The sequence below is a fragment of the Mustela erminea genome, chromosome 10 (assembly GCF_009829155.1).
Source record: "Mustela erminea isolate mMusErm1 chromosome 10, mMusErm1.Pri, whole genome shotgun sequence".
NCBI lineage: Eukaryota > Metazoa > Chordata > Mammalia > Carnivora > Mustelidae > Mustela > Mustela erminea.
This window is the reverse complement of record NC_045623.1, coordinates 101,857,993-101,877,355: the sequence shown is the minus strand read 5'-3', so window position 1 is coordinate 101,877,355 and position 19,363 is coordinate 101,857,993. Positions and strand designations below refer to the sequence as shown.

The 19,363-nt window shown below is 43.2% G+C and overlaps 1 protein-coding gene across 2 annotated transcripts in view; it reads right to left on the bottom strand.

The window, feature by feature from the left end:
• MTOR (mechanistic target of rapamycin kinase) overlaps positions 1-19,363 on the bottom strand; it is a 127,194-nt gene that overhangs the window by 83,075 nt on the left and 24,756 nt on the right. For both annotated transcript variants that reach the window (XM_032360634.1, XM_032360633.1), the window contains exons 14-20: positions 15,115-15,237; positions 14,407-14,496; positions 14,191-14,283; positions 13,142-13,276; positions 12,776-12,905; positions 11,177-11,427; positions 404-490 (exon numbers count right to left, since the gene is read on the bottom strand). In XM_032360634.1, the coding sequence (XP_032216525.1) occupies positions 404-490; positions 11,177-11,427; positions 12,776-12,905; positions 13,142-13,276; positions 14,191-14,283; positions 14,407-14,496; positions 15,115-15,237 (909 nt within the window). The remainder of the gene's footprint in view (positions 1-403; positions 491-11,176; positions 11,428-12,775; positions 12,906-13,141; positions 13,277-14,190; positions 14,284-14,406; positions 14,497-15,114; positions 15,238-19,363) is intronic.

Below are 19,363 nucleotides of genomic sequence, written 5' to 3'. Positions count from 1 at the left end.
GGAGTTCAGCGTATGTAACAGCGCTACTGAAACCCAGTCCCCAAACCTCTTAAGGCCGTGGTTGTATGGGCTGTAAGAAGGAGAGCTTTCGTGGGAGCAGTAAAGCAGTAAAGTGAAATTGCTCTGTTGTGAGTGAGGCAAAGAACTGGGGTCTGTTTCTGGCAGAACAATGACTTCAGGATTCTTCCTCCAACCTCATAGCTCGCACTCATGGGCCAGGCCTGCAGCAGGTCCCCCCCACCCGCCGCGTCACCACCCTCCGGGGAACCCCGCCCCACATTTAATACTGCTGTTGTAACAGCTCTACAAAGACCCACGACCAAAATGTCCTCGCTCTCCAGGCCTTCCTCTGGATGTTCCTTGACCCACTGATGAACCGGCCAAAGCACTAATTTCTACTCACTCTCATGAGGGTGACTATTTCATCCATGTAAGGTCGGATGTGGCTCTTCACGAAGGACACCAGCATCCCCAGCTGCTGGAACAGGAACTGGAATGGAGAAGAGGTCAGGGAGTCGGCATCAGGAAGAACAGAGAACTCCCAAGGTCACCCTAAGTCCGCGGCAACAAACGAACACGCCTGTGCAATCGGGTCCCACGCTGGCCATCTACTGAGAGTAAGTCTAAAAAAAACCTTCAGTGGTGACCGTAGTGGGGGCTAAAAACGACCCTCAGTGGCTTTACGCCCCAGCCAGGCGAGCCACTGACTAGTGCACGACAAGGGCCTCGGGGCCACGGTGCCTGTCCTGAGCCACGAGGCTACCTCTTGGCTCTCTGACCTTCATTTAACCTCTCCACGCCCAGCCTCTTCAGGGGGAAGATGCAGAGGACAGTCCCTGTCGTCAGGGCTGGCCCTAAGTTAAACAGGGAAACACCTGGAAAGCACTAGCACCAGATGTGAATACCGGGGGTGCTCCGCGATCACCAGCTATCGCTGAAGGATCTGCGGACTGACTGAAGACTTCAAAATGACATGAAATTCTTAATCAATGATCATTATTAATCATTATAAATTATTAATCATTATAAATTGTGGGGAGCCATGCACTTGTGGATGGCAGTCACGTAGGTGACTAGGCCCAGGACAATGGGACCGTGAATGTTTAACCCAAGGAAATTGGGTGCGTTCATGGATGACGCCAATTCATGCCTATAGTCATAGGTTGGGTATATTATTAACCTCATAAGTCATGGGATAGACGGTCGAGAGCGACAATAAATGTGTCTTTTGTCTCTTCAGTTCTAATTCCACTACCACTTACTTTCTAAAATAAATACAGCTATTAGGGGTATGGTGGTTCATTTATAGTAATTAACTCAATTAATCAGATCGTAATTCATTACGTAACTGTTTCTCTCTGAGAAACCGTGCACCAAGACAGTAAGCAAACTGGGGGAGGGATGGGGTGAGGAAGAGTCTGTTCAGGTTGATACGGGGCAGCTGTAAGAAGGGACGCCATCCATTAAAACAAGCTGGGAATAAAAAGGCTTGGGCAAAGGTGATCCAGCTACTTTCCTGGCTAAAGATGTCTTTAGGGTATAGTTTTTATTTTATCATGATCTTCAGATAGTGCCTCATGTCCATATGCAACAGCAAATCATACTCTAAATCCCCTGCCCTGAAAGATTTTTCTAGCTCTCTATGCCTCCACCCTCCCATTAATAAGGACAATTTAGCAATGAATATACATATTTTCACTCTCATCTGTGTTCTGAAACTTGGGCAAATTAGGATTAAATAAAAACTTGTTTCAAACACAAGTAATGGACTTACAGACTCACTACCTGCAGAGGTGAGACTCACAGGACTTCCAGTCTTGGGCTTCAAGGGAGCGTGGATGCCTCTACTGACATGGACGCCAATGGATTCTAAGGTGCTTAGAACCTGCCCACCACGTGGCACAGGTCTGACTCAACTCAGGACAGCCTTCCCTACCCACTGCTTGGGAGACCCCACATCAAATCGCTGCTGACCATTTCTGTGAAATGATCTCTTAATAGGATCCAGAGATCAAGGGATGTGAGACTCCAAGTATAACGGTTTTTAAGCTAGATTTTTGTTACGTGAGCCTGAAAGAAGGTAGAAAATTGAAGCTGGAGGAAAAGCAGGGCATTGGGGTTGGCAGGGAGGTCAGGAAAACCACAAGACCAGAAGGACAGAGCTCCCGAGCCCGGCTGTCGTTTCACATACGTGTAATGGGGGGCCCGGCAGTGTTCAGCCACCTTCACCTGCCAAGGGACGGATGCCGACAGCAAGTGCTTCCCTCACAGTAAGGAGCCCAGCAGCCCCCCCCACCCCATTTTTTCTCCCTTAGATTCCTCCACAAGTTTTCTTCTCTTTCTTTCCTGGAACACTAGCATATTAAAATAACATAGCTTTAGTCTTGAAAATATGGTGGGTTAGGTACCCCTGCTGTGAAAAGCCTAAAGATACCACATTAGCAATAATAAATACTGTTACTGTGTCATCAGAACTGAAACCTTTGGCAGAGAGCCAGACCTTCAGAGGGCTACCTATTAAGAGAAATGGTGCCTCCCCTCAATGAATCTGTCCACTGGCAGAAGGACACAAAGACATCTGTCAGTCTTGATGTGGAGTCGAGGTAGGAAAAAAGTCTCTCCCAAGAGCTTGTACTCTCAGGTCAATATCCTACGAGTTTAGGGGTTATGGTGACTACCTGTGTGTGCTGAGAAACTCTAAGCCAGAAAATTAACTTGAAGTTCACATGGCAGAAGGAAAAGCAAATCCTCTCTAGACAGACGCAATTTGAGAGCAGGTTTTCTGGTACTGCTCCAGGGAGCGCCGGGCTGCATAGGTACAATATCCAAAATTATAAGACAGGTAAAGATAAGCCCCTGGCAGTGTGACTCAGCAGGAACAATAAACAGCAGGATGAGACCCATCACAGATTTTCCATATATTGGAATTACTGGATAAAAAATATAAAATTGTTTTAAAGTGCTTAAAGAAATAAATATGAGAATTTAAAAAATGAGTAAAGAACAGGGTAACACCAAAAAAATACTCAGCATATTTGAAAGAACCTAAAAAAAATGTAGCTGGGGTGCGCCTGGGGGACTCAGTCGGTTAAGCATCTGCCTTTGGCTCAGGTCATAATCCCAGGGTCCTGAATTGCGCCCCACATAGGGCTCCCTGCTCAATGCAGAGTCTGCTTCTCCCTCCCCTCTCCCGTGTATGTGATCTCTCTCTCTCTCTCAAATAAATAATCTTAAAAAAGATTTTTAAAATGTGGTTGAAGTAAAAATAAAAAATAAAAAAATGTAGTTGAAAGTAAAAACTCAAGAACAGGTCAAAAAGACACAGCTGGGGGTGCCTGGGTGGCTCAGTCGGTTAAGCATTTGCCTTCTGCTCAGGTCAGATCCCAGGGTCCTGGGACTGAGTCCCGCATTGGGCTCCCTGCTCACCAGAGAGCCGGATTCTCCCCCTGCTCATGCTCTCTCTCCTGCGTTCATTCTCTCTCTCTCTCTCACAAAAACAAAACTAAAAACTGAAACGCACAGCTAAGGAATTTGTGAACAGAAAAGGGATGTGAAGAAATATCCAGAATAGAACTCTAAGAAATAAAGATGAAAAATATGGACAAGAAACTAACAGACATTAAGGAAAGTGTGAGCTCTACATGTGAACCAAATTTTAGAAGGAAAAAACAGAGGGGTGGAGTCCTCATATTCAGGAAGTCCACAAATTTCAAACAGGATGTGAGAAAGAAATCCTTATCCAGATGCACAATAGGGGAGCTTCCGGGCAACGAACACAATGAGAAGATCTGAATTAGTCATTGAGAAAAGTAGGGTGAAGTGAAAAGGAATTGTGATTTCTCAACAACAGAAGAAATGAGAAAACATGGGATTGTATCTATCGTTGTAGGAGAACCCACAATGGTATCCTCAGCTAAATAAAGATTTAAAAAGAGGGTGAAATAAAATATTTTTCAGATATACAGAAACACAGAGCTTACTTTGACGGATGTTCACAAGAGAAATGTGCCCTCATCCTGAAGGATAAGGACCCTAGAAGAAAGCCCTGAGGTGGAAGACAGAGCAAGGAGAATTGAGACAGCAAGTGTATCTGCATATAACAGTGCTGACATTCAGTTTGGCAGCAGGAAAAAGAAAAAAGTGATCCTACATAAGAGGGAAAGCGATAGTGTAAGCAATCACTCTAAGTTTTGTATATTATTCAGAAGGAGGGAGATATGGATTAATTTTTAAAATTAGGTATTAAAGTTAGGTATGTGAGGCAAAATCTAAAGGTGAAAAAGATAAAACGAATCCATCCCTCATCCTGTACAGGGGGACATATTCCAAAGAGCTCAAAGATCTAAGTGTAAAAAATCAGGGGGTGCCTGGCTGGCTCAGTCGGAGGACGGGAGGACTGTATGACTTGATCTTGTGGTTGTGAGTTCAAGCCCCATGTGGGGCATAGAGATTGCCGAGAAAACAAACAAACAAACAAAAAAATGTAAAAAGCAAGGCCAATTAAATGCCAAAAAAAAAAAGTAAAAATGATGTACATACAAGGCTTTTTGTTACAGGATTATTTTAAGTAACAAAAGGATGAAAAAAAGGCAAATGTTCATCCACAAGGACAGGTTGAACAGCTGGGCACACAGTGGGGTGCCATCACCCCCCAGGGAGTGGCAGGAACTCCAGGACCCGCTGCTGTGATGGTAAAAAAAAGCAGGGCCCACAACAGTGTTTACAGTAAGATCTCTTCTGAGGGAGGCAGGTGGGGGAATATGGATTTCCTCACGTTTTCAAAAACAAACAGTGAAAAGACAAATTGAAAAATGACCAAATGGTTGCCTTAGGGGGAAGTGTGGTAGGCAAAATAATGGCAAGCCAGAGATGTCTGTGCCCTAGTCCCTAGATCCCACGAATAAATGACCCTGCATGACAAAGGGGACTTCTGAAGATGTGATTAAGGTTCAGGACTTTGATGTGTGGAGATGACCTCTTAAAAGCAGAGAACCTTTGCCGGCAGTGGGCAGAGAGCAGGATCTGCAGCCAAAGAAGGGTCAGAGAGATGCAATGTTGCTGACTCTGCAGGCATAGAAAGAAGGCCAAGGAGTGTGGGCCGCTGCTAGAAGCCAGAAAAGAAGCAAGGGAGACGGACTCTCAGCAAGGGGAGGCTCTCCCCTAGAGCCTCCAGAAAGGAACGTGCCTCAACAGCACCCAGATTTTGGTTCGGTATGACCTCTGGCAGACTGACGACCTATAGAGCTGTAAGAGAATGAATTTGTGCTGTCCGGAGCCATGACCGTGGTGCGGATTTGTTACAGCAGGAATAAGAAACGCTACAGGAAGAAACAGGATAATATGGATGGGGAAAGGGGCGCCTGGGTGGCTCAATGGGTTGAGCCGCTGCCTTCGGCTCGGGTCGTGATCTCAGGGTCCTGGGATCGAGTCCCGCATCGGGCTGTCTGCTCAGCAGGGAGCCTGCTTCCTTCTCTCTCTCTGCCTGCCTCTCTGCCTGCTTGTCATCTCTCTCTGTCAAATAAATAAATCTTTAAAAAAAAAAATATGGATGGGGAAAGAAGCTAGACTTCACTGAACACATTTTATAGTTTCAGCTCTGGAACTGTTTTAATGTCTTACATAATTAGAATAGCCACAAAGAAATTTCTAAACACTAAAAAGAAAAGAAAAAAAAATTTCTAAACACTGAAAATGAACAGAAACTAATTTAACTGTAACTCAAGTTGGTTGCACAATCACTCAAAAATGAATTTCAAGCGACTTTAAACACAGTATTTTGGTGTGTATCTCCAAAACAACACAGCCTAAGAACAATTAAAAAAAATTTTTTTTTAAATCATAAAAAACCCTGAACTGCATTCAGTAACCTTACTGTTATTACTAATACTAGTCATTTACCATTTATATGTATACAAGATACATTTGGGAATGTATTCTGCAAGATAAAGCAAGTAATTATAGAAAAGTCAGAACCAAGTAAGGAGTTTTTCAGTGTGAGAAACAAGTATAAAATCAAAATAAAAACTCTTAAATCTTAAATTTACATTGGAAAATCTGTGTTACTTCATGACTTATGTTTCCTTTCTCTAAAAATTACTTATTTCTTGGGGCACCTGGGTGGCTCAGTAGGTTAAAGCCTCTGCCTTCAGCTCAGGTCACGATCCCAGGGTCCCGGGATCAGCCCCACATCAGGCTCTCTGCTCGGCAAGGAGCCTGCTTCCCCCACTCTCTCTCTGCCTTCCTCTCTGCCTACGAATGATGTCTGTCAAATAAATAAGTAAAAATCTTAAAAAAAAATTACTTATTTCTGTTCTGTTCACAGAGACAGCTGAGAAACAATGATATGCTAATAGCAACAAACGTCCCAGCACACGGACTGCTGTCTCCAAGTACCATCTCTCACTTAAAGAAACCATACCTCCTTGGAAGTGGCCATGCCCAGCCTTGAGTGAAAAGCACTTGAAAAACCCAGAATAACTCCCACCCCCACCAACCACAGAAAGCAAAAAAAAAAGAAAAAAAATCAAGGACAAAGACCACTGGCCAATGTAAAAAGAACACAATGGCCAGGCTGATTGGGATAATTAGATCCTGAGAAAGAACAGTTCCTTCACTGAATAGAAATACTACATATAGCTCCACAAGTTGATAATGATACTTCAAAAATAGCTGGGGTTGTGGGGGTGGTACCTGAGTCACCTCTGAGAAGTTGCAAGGGACCTAATTCCTTACTCTGAAAAAACTGATACATAAGAGTCTTGCATTTATTCTGCCCTCCCTGTAGGAACTATACTTCAAATTAACTGAATGATAGTTGACAACACAAAGTTCTTCATAGATGATCGCTAACAAATAAATCTGTAATAATATAATTAGAAAATCACAGCTTTGCAGTTGCTAATTAAATAATCGTTCTAGAAAACAGTCTTCAATGAACACTAAAATGATAGGAGAAAGGCTGAGAGGGAACACAGGATCATAGTACCTGAGCCCACTGATTAATCCTTACGTCACTAGAAATGGATGATTTAGAAAAGATCTGCTTACTAACTGAAATAGGAAGTATTCAGTACCTCCTGTGAAGTATCTCTTGCCAAAAGAAGGAATCTGAATTTAATGACTCTAAATCTAATCAATTTACAAGAACTTAAGGAATCTTGAAGATACAATCAGCCAAATCCAAAATGGGAAATCCTACAGGACAAATGACTTGCTTTCTTCCACAAATAAATGGCATGAAAAAAAAGTGGGAGTTAAAGGAGAAGAGATAGAAAGAGAATTGGATATATCAACCAAATGTGATGTGCATAACTTATCTGGATTCTGATTTAAATAAACCAAATATGAAAAAATATTTTTAAGACAAACAAGGACATTTGAAGAAGGCTCAGTATTAAAAGATACTAAGGAATTCTTTTTACTTTTGTAGGTGTTGTAATTTTGGTTATATGGGAAAAAGTATTTGTTGGTAAAATAGTACAATATCTGGGATTTGCTGTAAGGTGTGTGTGGAAAGAGTGTGAGAGGGGGTGTAGTAAGATGAAACCAAATTGATAAAATGCTAATAATTACAGATGAGTATGGGAATTTAATATAAGTTGTCTACTTTTTTAAAAAGATTTGTTTATTTTAGAGAGGGAGTGAACACACGCACCAGAGGTGGGAGGGCCAGAGGGAGAGAATCTACAAGCAGACTCCGCAATGAACACAGAGACCAACACAAGACTTGATCCCATGACCCATGAGATTATGACCTGAGCCGAAACCCTCAACCAATTGAGCCACCAAGAACTCTAGTTGTCTATTTTTGTTTATGACTGAAATATCCCATTACGAAACATTTATTAAAATTAAAGACAGCAACACGAGGGCAAGACAAAAAAATGAAAGCTCAACCAAGCCCAGAAAAGAAAGAAAATATATAAACAGATAAAGCAGGTCAAAAATCAAGCACTAATTCACAGACCTGTACCCCTGGGGATAAAAATATATGTTTATAAAAAATAAAAAATTAAAAAAAAAAAAATCAAGCACTAAGTTGGATGGTGAAAATATACCCAAATAGATCAACAATCAAAATAAATAAAAATGGACTGAATGCACTGATTAGCAAAGATTTTCAAAAGAGACTAAAGGGATAATCTAGCTATATTATTATATATTATATTATATATATATATATATATATATATATAATTATACATATTATCATGAAAGACCCACTGAAAGCAAAAAGTTTCAAGATAATTAAAAGTAAAAGGATAATAAAAGACGTACACTCTCCAAAAAAAATTTGGTGTATTTATACTAAAATTAGGCGAAATAAATTTTAAGGTATTATTAAAGATAAAAAGAGTCCTTGCAAAATGATAAAAGACGTGACTTACCAGGAAGATACCATGATTTCAAGTTTGAATATATCTAATAATATATCTCCCCAAATTTATAAAACAGAACTGACTAAACTATGAGAAATTAATATGCCCACCACTGTAAAGGGAGATTAACTCATTCCTCTCAGTAACAGATTAAGCAAACAAAAAATTAATAAGAATATAAAAAATTTGAACACGGTAAGTAATAAGTTCAAATCTAATGACATACATGGAACTTTGCACATAACATCAACAAACACCCCACTATTCCCCAGCACAGAGGAAACATCAAACGGATCAAGCATTCAATTAAGGCAGTTTCAGCAAACATCAAGTAATTGTAAACCCCATGCAATTAAGTTAGAAACAGATATCGAAAAAAGAAATTTAAAACTCTGTAAATCTGCAGATTAAAATATCCACTTCTGAATAACTCAGTGGTGAAAAAAGAAATCATGGGAAACATAAAAAACAATTATCTCTGAGCAATAACGGCACTAAATTATTATTCAGCTATGAAGAAAGGATGAACTACTGATCCATGATGAACCCCCAAAGTGTTAAGTGAAAGAAGCTAGTCACAAAAAAAACCACATACGGTTTCAGAACATTTAAAGGCAAATCTATAGGCACAAAGTAAATAAAATGAATCATTTCTTAGGGATGCCCAGGTGGCTCAGTTGGTTGAGTGTCTGACGTTGGCTCAGGTCATGATCCGTGATCCCAGGATCATGGGATCGAGCCCCACGTCAGGCTCCCTGCTTGGAGCGGAGCCTGCTTCTCCCTCTCCCTCTGCCCCTGCTCGTGCTCGCTCACTCTCTCAAATAAATAAATAAAATCTTTAAAAAAAAATGAATAATTTCTTTTAAAAATGTGACCAAAACTGTTTTAAGAAGAAACAGAAAAACAAAACAGATCTTTGAACCTGTACTTAAAAAATAAATAAATAAATAAATAAATAATGATAACAGGCCAATTCCACTCAAGAATGTAGATGTAAAAAACTGATATTAAGTATTAAATATTAAGTCAATGTATCAAAAAATACATCATAACCAAGATGGTTTTAAAACAATAATTCAAGGGGCGCCTGCGTGGCTCAATGGGTTAAAGCCTCTGCCTTCAGCTCAGGTCATGATCCCAGAGTCCTGGGCTCTCTGCTCAGCCGGGAGCCTGCTTCCTCCTCTCTCTCTCTGCCTGCCTCTCTGTCTACTTGTGATCTTTGTCTGTCAAATAAATAAATAAAATCTTAAAAAAAAATTCAAAAAATATTTCAACATTAGGACATGTATCAATGTAATTCAACATATTAACACACTGAAAGAGAAAAAACTGTATGATCGCCACACGAAACAAATCAAAGGCATTTGATAAATCCAATACTTGTTCACGATAAATGTAATACATGATAAAAATTCTAGCACACTAAGACCATAAGGGAACATTTATAGCCCTTAAAAAGCTACCTGTCAAAAACCTAGAGCAAACATTATACTTAGTGTGGAAATCTTAACAGCAATCCCACTGAAATGAGAAACAAGATTAAAGATTTCCAGGTTCACAGAGTCTAATCCACATTGTAGTGAGAGTCGTAGAAATGAAAATGAGGAAAAGTAATAACTGGTTTAAAGATTAAAACAAAAAACAAGAACTGCCTTTCTCTTCTTGTAGACTATATGATTATCTACAGTGAAAAGCTAGGAAAATTTAGTTAAATTATTAGAATTAGTAAAAACTCGATGAGGTTGCGTACTTAAAACTGTACTTCCGTACTCCAGGCACAAAGTTAAAAAATATACTTTCTAAAAAGATACTATTTCCTCTAAACGTACATCAAATTGAATATATAATCACAGAGGAAAATCTGATCTTAAAAGTTAATTCAAGGGGCACCTGGGGGGCTCAGCCGGTTGAACGTCCAACTCTTGATTTCAGCTCAGTTCCTGACGGCAGAGTCCTAAGACCAAGCCCCGTGTCAGGGCTCCCCGCACTGCAGGGGTCTGCTTGAGATATTCTCTCTCCCTGTTTCTCTGCCCCTCCCCCTGCACATCCATACACATGCTTTCTCTCAGTCTCAAACAAGGAATCAAGTCTTTAAAAAAAAGCCCCCTTGAGCTTTGTTGATCAAGTTCACTGCCACTAGTGGGACAGGTAAATAATCACAGTGCTGCTCTGCAAGTCGTGTAGTTTAGAGAAAGAAAAGAGAGCAAAAGGGAAAAACAGGCTAGAAAGTCCTTACTTTGCAACCAGTGTGACAACAGATTCAGGCAAGGATCATCCGCAGCTGCTTGGTCATTGGATCAAAGACTGGGAACAGGACAGTCACAGGCTTGGAGCCTATCAGCCTATCAGCCCCGGATTACTTAATGACTCAAGAAAAAGGCAACTTACAATGGAGAGCTCTGACAGAGACCGATTTCACCACATGCTCAAACTCAGGATCAGCACTAATGGGAGAAGCTGACGTTATGAGATCTGGTAAGAGGTATGCAATGTCACCTCCATAACAGTCTCGCTAAAACGAGGGACCCGATAAGACTTCAATCCAATCATGAGGAAGCAACAAGTTCACCCAGTGTGATGTTCTACTGGACAAGTGCCCTGAAATCTAGGTACACCCCCCACCCGCCCAAATGCACCCCCCCAACTCATTGTTTAGCCCATCTAAGGCGATAACCCAGGAAACTGAACCTGTACCCTCAAAGGTTAGGAGTTAGGGGGCGGGGAGGTACTCAGCCCAACAGTCAACAGGGGGCATCCGTGTGGGGCTCAGGAGCAGGGGCGGGGTTTGACCTACTCACCTCCCGGATGGCCCCGTCGCAGACCCGAATGACATTGAGGAATGTGGGCATGACCTGCGGCAGGAACTGTACACACTTGAGGCCCAGGGACTTGAAGATGAAGGTGATGGCCTGGACGACCATAGTGTGATGGTGTGACAGGGACTGGTCTCGGAAGATCCGCATCAGCGCCACCATGGACACAGCGGGGTAGAACTCATCCAACGGCAGGTTGCCCATGTTGACCAGCATCTCGCTGGTGCTATAGTCAGCTAAGACAAAACCATGGCAACGATCACGAGCTATACGTGCCACGACCAACTAGGAGCAGAACCTGGCTAACAACAAGCAGCTAGACCGTTGTTCAGCATTCTCGGGGACACAGGACAGATGACGAACCCACGAACAGGCTCTCACGGCGAAAAACGCGAGAGCCTTTGGCTGTTCTATTACCCCGACCACAAAAACCTGGAACAGTACATGATGGGTTTTCTTTAAATTGCTCGGTTCAACTTCGCTTATCATTACAGTTGACAGCTTTGTAGTTGAAACCATTAATAAAAATAATGACTCTCCCAAATGAAAGTAAAGGGAATCAAATGAGGCTAACATCTGTTCAGCAGCTGCTTGGTGCCCCCAGGGACTTCGGATGAGGGAGCGGCGAATGCTAGCTGACCTGAACAGCAAGGATTGCAAAGACTGGGTGAGGGGTGGGTGGACGGTTCACTGACGAGGCCAAGCACTAGACCAGCCGAGACTGGACTGGCGCCGGGGAGAAAGGACGAAATGTGCAGGCACTGGGCTGAGACTCTGTTCCTGACAGCCCCGGGTCTGGAGGGTAACGTCAGAGCTATGCTTCTCTGCTCTACAGAAGAACTGGAAGCAACAGGATTCCACCCATGGAGCTCAGAAACAAATTATTTTTAAAAGGCTCAGGGGTTAGAGCACTGGTCTTGTAGAAACAAAATACTTTGGGAAAACAACATTTTGCTGGAAAGGTTGGAAGAGCCACTGTTGAACTTTGACTCTTCCGGAAATAAGCCTGCCTGATGAACAACAGGTTAAGTCTAGAAAAATCTGCTGTAGCCCCATACCCTCCCCAATCGCTCAGGGTACTTGTCAAAAGGCAAAGGGGCTCCAAGGCCAGACCAGCTGATGAAAAAAAAGAGCCCTGGATTCGGATTGCTACCACTTTCTCTGTGCCCCTAAGCCTGGCCTCAGGTTTCCCTAGCAATTAAAATAAGGAGAATAAATTCTGCCCTCTTCCTCCCTGGGTGCCATGAGAATAGAAAACATCAAAGAAGACTAACAAAGAATGAGAGATGAACAGAGGGGATGGGGTGATAATTCACATCTCTCTCATCAGCACCAAAAAGTGGGTATAGACTTGGCCTGTCGACCCTTGACAAAGAATGTGGACAGACGGAAGGACTCTGGACACACTGGGAAGCAGCATCCCTATTGTGATTCAAGAGAAAACTTGACTTTCCATTCAAAAGTCATGAAGTAGGCCAATATGCTCTAATCTGTTATCCAGCCCAAGGCTCTTTCTAAGCACAGCCAGCGAGGACTTTGTGAGGCAGGAACTTGGCGAGTCTTTCACAGTTCCCCTCCACTTACAGGAATCCTGACTTGACTTGGATTCAGACAGGCTGACGGCAGAAGCATCGCGGGACTGGTCAATCATGCCAATGTTTACTTTGTGCTTGTAGGGATCCAGGGCCCCTAAAAGCCCTAACACACGGATAGCCTAGGTGAGAAAGGGGAGGGGAAAAAGAAAACATTCATCACAATGTCCGGTGTTGGTTTCGTGACTCCTCCTCCTCTCATGTCCCACGACATCCAGCTGACATCTGAATGACCAGCTAGAAGAACAAAACGGAGGGCAGGACATCTCATCAACACTCCGACCGAGCACGTTAATGCCACAATCTCTCCATTCTCCCAGCAAAGTCTTTAAAGAACCAAGTTTGCCATGGTCCCTACCTCTCTCCGTGTCCCCTGGTTCTGCTCAGTCTTCAGAAAATTCAGCAGGACCTCAAGCAAAGTGGGGTATTTCCTGTAGGGCTCCACCACATAGCCAGTGCTGGCCACCAACTGTCCCAGGGTCCACAGAGCCACCTGGACAAGCAACAGAACAATGGTTTGTTGAGCCAGTGAGAGAGAAGAGAAAGCATGGTTTGTACTCTCTGTTAATGACACAATGAAGTAGAATGCCTGGGTGGCTCAGTCAGTTAAGTGTCTGCCTTCCATTCAGGTCATGGTCCCAGAGTCCTGGGACCGAGTCCTGCATCGGGCTCCCTGCTCAGTGGGGAGCCTGCTTCTCCCTCTGCCTGCTGCTCCCTCTGCTTGTATGCTTTCTCTGACAAATAAATAAATAAATTCTTAAAAAAAAAAAAAAAGATGCAATGAAGCATTAGAGGCTTTTGCAAGAAAAGACGTTTCCAGGACAGGCACTAACCATGAACAGAAATCCTTGAGAGTCTGGGCATAAAAACAAGGCCACAAACCAACACAACCATCACTAGATAAAGATATAAAAGAAGAGCCCCACCGTTCTCAACGGAAATACACAGCCCTTCCACGTCCTGAGTGATTAATGGGAGAAATCAATTTAAAAGGAAATTAAGATTGTTCTTAATTTTGGTCTAGTCATCTACTGACCTCGGTGACCAAACTAAATGAAGCCGGAGCTGGGGAAGGTGTGCTGAAGCTCTACTTGCCTCCACAGCCACAGGCCCAGGCTTTCGCTTTCCCTCTTGGGGCTGGGGCTCTGACAGATGACCTGGATTTTCTTTTACCCAGAGGAAAGGCCACTGGCCAGCCCTGAGGATTACTGAAAGCGAATCCAGGTCAGGATGGCAGCTAATTCTGGCTCCAGATCTTTCTTCATTTTCCTCAACAGATACTTCCGAGTACTTACTGTGTGCCAAGCTTTGGCTCAGGCACTGGCTGGGGGCACTAAGTGACGAAGAAAGGCAAGGGCCCTGGCCTCAGGGGCTTGTTCTACCCAGTCCGGAAGAAGCAGTACGCACCTGCCTTTTGGCCAACAGAGAGGAGTCCTGCAGCATGTCCATGATGGTAATAAAGAGTTCGTCCACCCATTTCCTCATTTCTAGGCCACTAACCTATAAAATGAAAAAGAGGGTGGCAGGTAAGATTAGAGATTATGGCATTACAAAATATTTTGATTTCCTCAGAGGCTAAACAGTATTCTTTCCAACCTACGGAGAAAGCAGCTGTCCCCTTACCTGAGCCAATTCTCCTATTGTAGCCAAGACATTGTTGATCACACCTGGGTTTGGATCAGGGTCCGGATCTTTCAGTTTCAAAATTAAAGCCTATGCAAAGAAGGGATGATAAAAACGAATGCAGGACAGAATCTACTAGAAACCTTTCTTTCACGTGAGTAAAATTCACCTGAGAGACCATTTCAATCCTAGATAAATTACTTCTAGGCTTTATGAATCCAGGATTTCTCCAGAATGTGAATTCTAAAACTCTTCTCCATACTGAGCCTAGTTAGATGTATGAGAAAGCTGAGAAATGCCTTGAGAAAAACACGTTTCCTGTGCCTTCTCACACAGTACCTGATCATCTTAACAACAAGATTCACATAAGTTCCGAAAGATTTCTAAAGCCTCTAATTTATTCGAATTTTAAAGCTAACTTTTTTTCACTTTGAAGTACCTATTGTATGCCACTCTCTACCTACTTCTCCTTTCCAAGCACATTTGATGATGTGCTCCAGTCACTGTATCTTACCTCTTACACGGAGAGCCCTTTCCTCCAACTGGTGAGATTTTCACTGTTCTTTCACTAAGAATGTTTGATGGGGCCCTTGACCCTGAGTCTTGGACGGAAGAAACTATCTACGAAAAAACTCCCATTGTCTCAAAGGAGCGGACATAAGATGACTCGCAGAGAAAGTGCCAGCTTCTCTAGCTGCTATGACTTACCTTCAGAATGGGCTCCATGTAGGGGCGGATGAGCCGGGGGGCATTGGAGACCAGGTGCCCCAGCATTCGGGCACTCTGCTCTTTGATTCTTCCAATGCCACTGTGCTCCAGCTCTGTCAGAATCTGCAGGAAAGAAAGGGGTGGCATGGTAGAGAAAGTTCTAGAGAGGAACGGTGTATTGAAGGGTAAACACGGCAGGGAACCAGAGGAAGGAACCAGAATTGCACTATGGATCAAGGAGCTGCTGGATCCTCCACAAAGGCCAACTGCTGAGGACACAGCAGTGGTGGGAAGACAGACTGCTGGAAATCAGCCCCAGCCCCCATGGTCCCCCAGCCGTCCCTGAGCACAGCTTTAACAGTACGGCACAGGCCCAAGGGGCTGGGAACACCAACAGGGGCAGCGAGAGCCGGGGTCTGCAGAAATGAGGAACAAGGGAAGGGTTCTCTTCGAAAACTATCTTTGCAAATCACTGAGGGGGCCTATAAATAATGACAAAGAATCAGAGAACAGTCAGACCAGCTCTGCTATTGAAAGAAATATTAATACTCAGTAGTGGTTTCAGGGACGTCTAGATAAACCCAAACAGTCAGGGATTATACCAACAGAATCCCCTTGGGCCTTGATGAACAGAAATAACAAGTTTGTTCTGACATCCTTAAAACACCAGTAAATCAGCACGTTCTACTCACTGTGACACAGATATAAACAACTTAATAAAGAGAGACTTCTGGCGAGCTGAAGTTGCCGGAAGGAAATCTCTGAACCGTGAGAAAAGTGCATGTTAACTCAGCTACCGGAGGAAGAGTTTATAACTTAATAATATGTTTTGTCTTAGGTTATTGATTTAATAATTCTGACTTTCTGGATTCCTCCCGGCAGCCTATTTTCCCCCGTCACAGCAGACAGCAGTGAGAGGGGACAGAGGGGCTGCTGAGAACAGACCCCCAGGAGCCAGGAGATGGCTGGCAGGGAGGAAACATGCCCGTGAGGAGAGCACCAATCTCCGGAGCATCAGGGGCCAAATCAAAGATCCCCGAATTCACTTCCAGAGTCAGCAAGCATCCCTGTGCCCTGACAACGATACCCTAGAGCCCCCTCTGATGATCGAGGGGCATGAGGAAAAGAGAGGCATGAGGAAATGTCCCATATCAAAGTGCGCAAATGTGCGATTCAACTTGTGAAGGTCTGTATCCACACTTGAAAACAAGAAAAATTATGCACCCAAAACCATAAGATACCTAGCAATAAACCTAACCAAAGAGGCAAAGAATCTACGCTCAGAAAACCATAAAGTACTCATGAAAGAAATTCAGGCAGACACAAAGAAATGGAAAAATGTTCCATGCTCATGGATTGGAAGAACAATTATTATGCAAATGTCTATGCTACCTAAGGCAATCTACACATTTAATGCAATCCCTATCAATACCATCCATTTTTTTCAAAGAAATGGAACAAATAATCCTAAAATTTATATGGAACCAGAAAAGACCTCGAATAGCCAAAGGAATATTGAAAAAGAAACCCAAAGTTGGTAGCATCACAGTTCGAGACTTCAAGCTCTATTACAAAGCTGTCATCATCAAGACAGTATGGTACTGGCATAAAAACAGACACACAGATCAATGGAACAGAATAGAGAGGGTGCCTGGGTGGCTCAGTGAGTTAAGCCGCTGCCTTCGGCTCAGGTCATGATCTCAGGGTCCTGGGATCGAGTCCCGCTTTGGGCTCTCTGCTCAGCAGGGAGCCTGCTTCCCTCTCTCTCTCTCTCTGCCTGCCTCTCCATCTACTTGTGATTTCTCTCTGTCAAATAAATAAATAAAATCTTAAAAAAAAAAAAAAAGGGCGCCTGGGTGGCTCAGTGGGTTAAGCCGCTGCCTTCGGCTCAGGTCATGATCTCAGGGTCCTGGGATCGAGTCCCGCATCGGGTTCTCTGCTCCGCAGGGAGCCTGCTTCCTCCTCTCTCTCTCTCTCTGCCTACCTCTCTGCCTACTTGTGATCTCTCTGTGTCTAATGAATAAATAAAATCTTTAAAAAAAAAAAAAAGAATAGAGAGCCCAGAAATAGACCCTCGACTCTATGGTCAAGAAATCTTCGACAAAGCAGGAAAGAATGTTCAATGGAAAAAAGACAGCTCCTTCAACAAATGGTGTTGGGAAAATTGGACAGCCACATACAGAAAATGAAACTGGACCTTTCCTTACACCACACATGAAAATAGACTCAAAATGGATGAAGGTCCTCAACGTGAGACAGGAATCCATCAAAATCCTTGAGGAGAACACAGGCAGCAACCTCTTTAACCTCAGCCACAGCAACTTCTTCCTAGGAACAATGCCAAAGGCAAGGGAAGCAAGGGCAAAAATGAACTATTGGGACTTCATCAAGATCAAGCTTCTGCACAGCAAAGGAAACAGTCAACAAAACCAAAAGACAACTGACAGAATGGGAGAAGATATTTGCAAACGACATATCAGATAAAAGGCTAGTGTCCAAAATCTATTATAAAGAGCTTAGCAAACTCAACACCCAAAGAACAAACAGTCTAATCAAGAAATGGGCAGAGGACATGAACAGACATTTCTACAAAGAAGACATCCAGATGGCCAACAGACACATGAAAAAGTGCTCCACATCACTCAGCATCAGGGAAATACAAATCAAAACTACAATGAGATAACCCCTCACACCAGTCAGAAGGGCTAAAATTAACACGTCAGGGAAGGACAGATGCTGGCGAGGATGCAGAGAAAGGGGAACTCTCCTACACTGTTGGTGGGAATGCAAGCTGGTGCAACCACTCTAAAAAACAGCATGGAGGTTCTTCAAAAAGTTGAAAATAGAGCTACCGTACAACCCAGCAATTGCACTACTGGGTATTTACCCCAAAGATACAAACGGAGTGATCCGAAGGGGCACGTGCACCCAAATGTTTAGAGCAACAATGTCCACAATAGCCAAACTATGGAAAGGGCCTAGATGTCCATCAACAGATGAATGGATAAAGAAGATGTGGTATATATACACAATGGAATACTCTGCAGCCATCAAAAGAAATGAAATCTTGCCATTTGCGACGACGTGGATGGAACTAGAGAGTATTATGCTTAGCGAAATAAGTCAATCGGAGAAAGACAACTATCATATGATCTCCCTGATATGAGGAAGGGGAGATGCAAAGTGGGGGGTTTGGGGGGTAGGAAAAGAATGAATGAAACAAGATGAGATCGGGAGGAAGACAAACCATAAGAGACTCTTAATGTCACAAAACAAACTGAGGGTGGCCGGGGGTAAGGGGTTAGGGAGAGGGTGGTAGGGTTATGGACACTGGGGAGGGTATGTGCTATGGAAACTGCTGTGAAGTGTGTAAACCTGGTGATTCACAGATCTGTACCCCTGGGGCTAATAATACATTATATGTTTATAAAAAATTTAAAAATAAATAAATAAAAAATTTAAAAAAAGAAAAATTAAAAATTTGGGGGTTTCAAGGGGTAAGCTCAGTACATGGTAAGTTCATTCAACGGTGCGTCACATTCTTTAGTATCAGGAAAACTGAGATGGCCTGATAGCCCGGCGGCTTATTGTAACCTTCTAGAGGACACAGGCCATGCCTGGCTTATTCACTAATGTTTCCAGCACCCAGCAGGACCTGGAAGTTGGAAGATATCCAAAACATCTATTGACTGAACGAACACATTGATATTCTCATTAGGAAATATTTCTCTATCAGGCTTTTTAAATCAGGATTTGGGTTGGCAGGCTCAACAATGATTTGTTTTCCTTCCCAAAACCTTAGGGATTTTAAAAAAGACTTCAAAGGATAGGCGCTCCTAACACAGGCCAGCAGTTGAAGAAATAAACCACCAGGCTACAAACAAGAGCGCCAACATAATACAATCCTCTAATTCGTTGACTGATGACATAACTTACAGTCACTTTAGTTATGATTGTGAACACACCACATTTCTCTAGGATGAAAGTTACGTATGTTAATGATTCATCTGTGTTTACGCTTTCTGTGGGTGGGTCAAGAAGCAGATCAAGAGGGAGGGACGGGGTGGAGTCGGGGGACAGGAAAGGACTGGGTGAGGCACACTGAGACCCAGAAGAGGTCAGGCAGAAAGGACTGGACCACACACCACTCGCAAGGAGGCCATTTATGTGTGTAGGTGGAGACAAAAACTGGGGAAAGAGGTTTTAGCAGGAATGGAAAATCCTGGGGAGCCTGGCTGGCTCAGTCCGT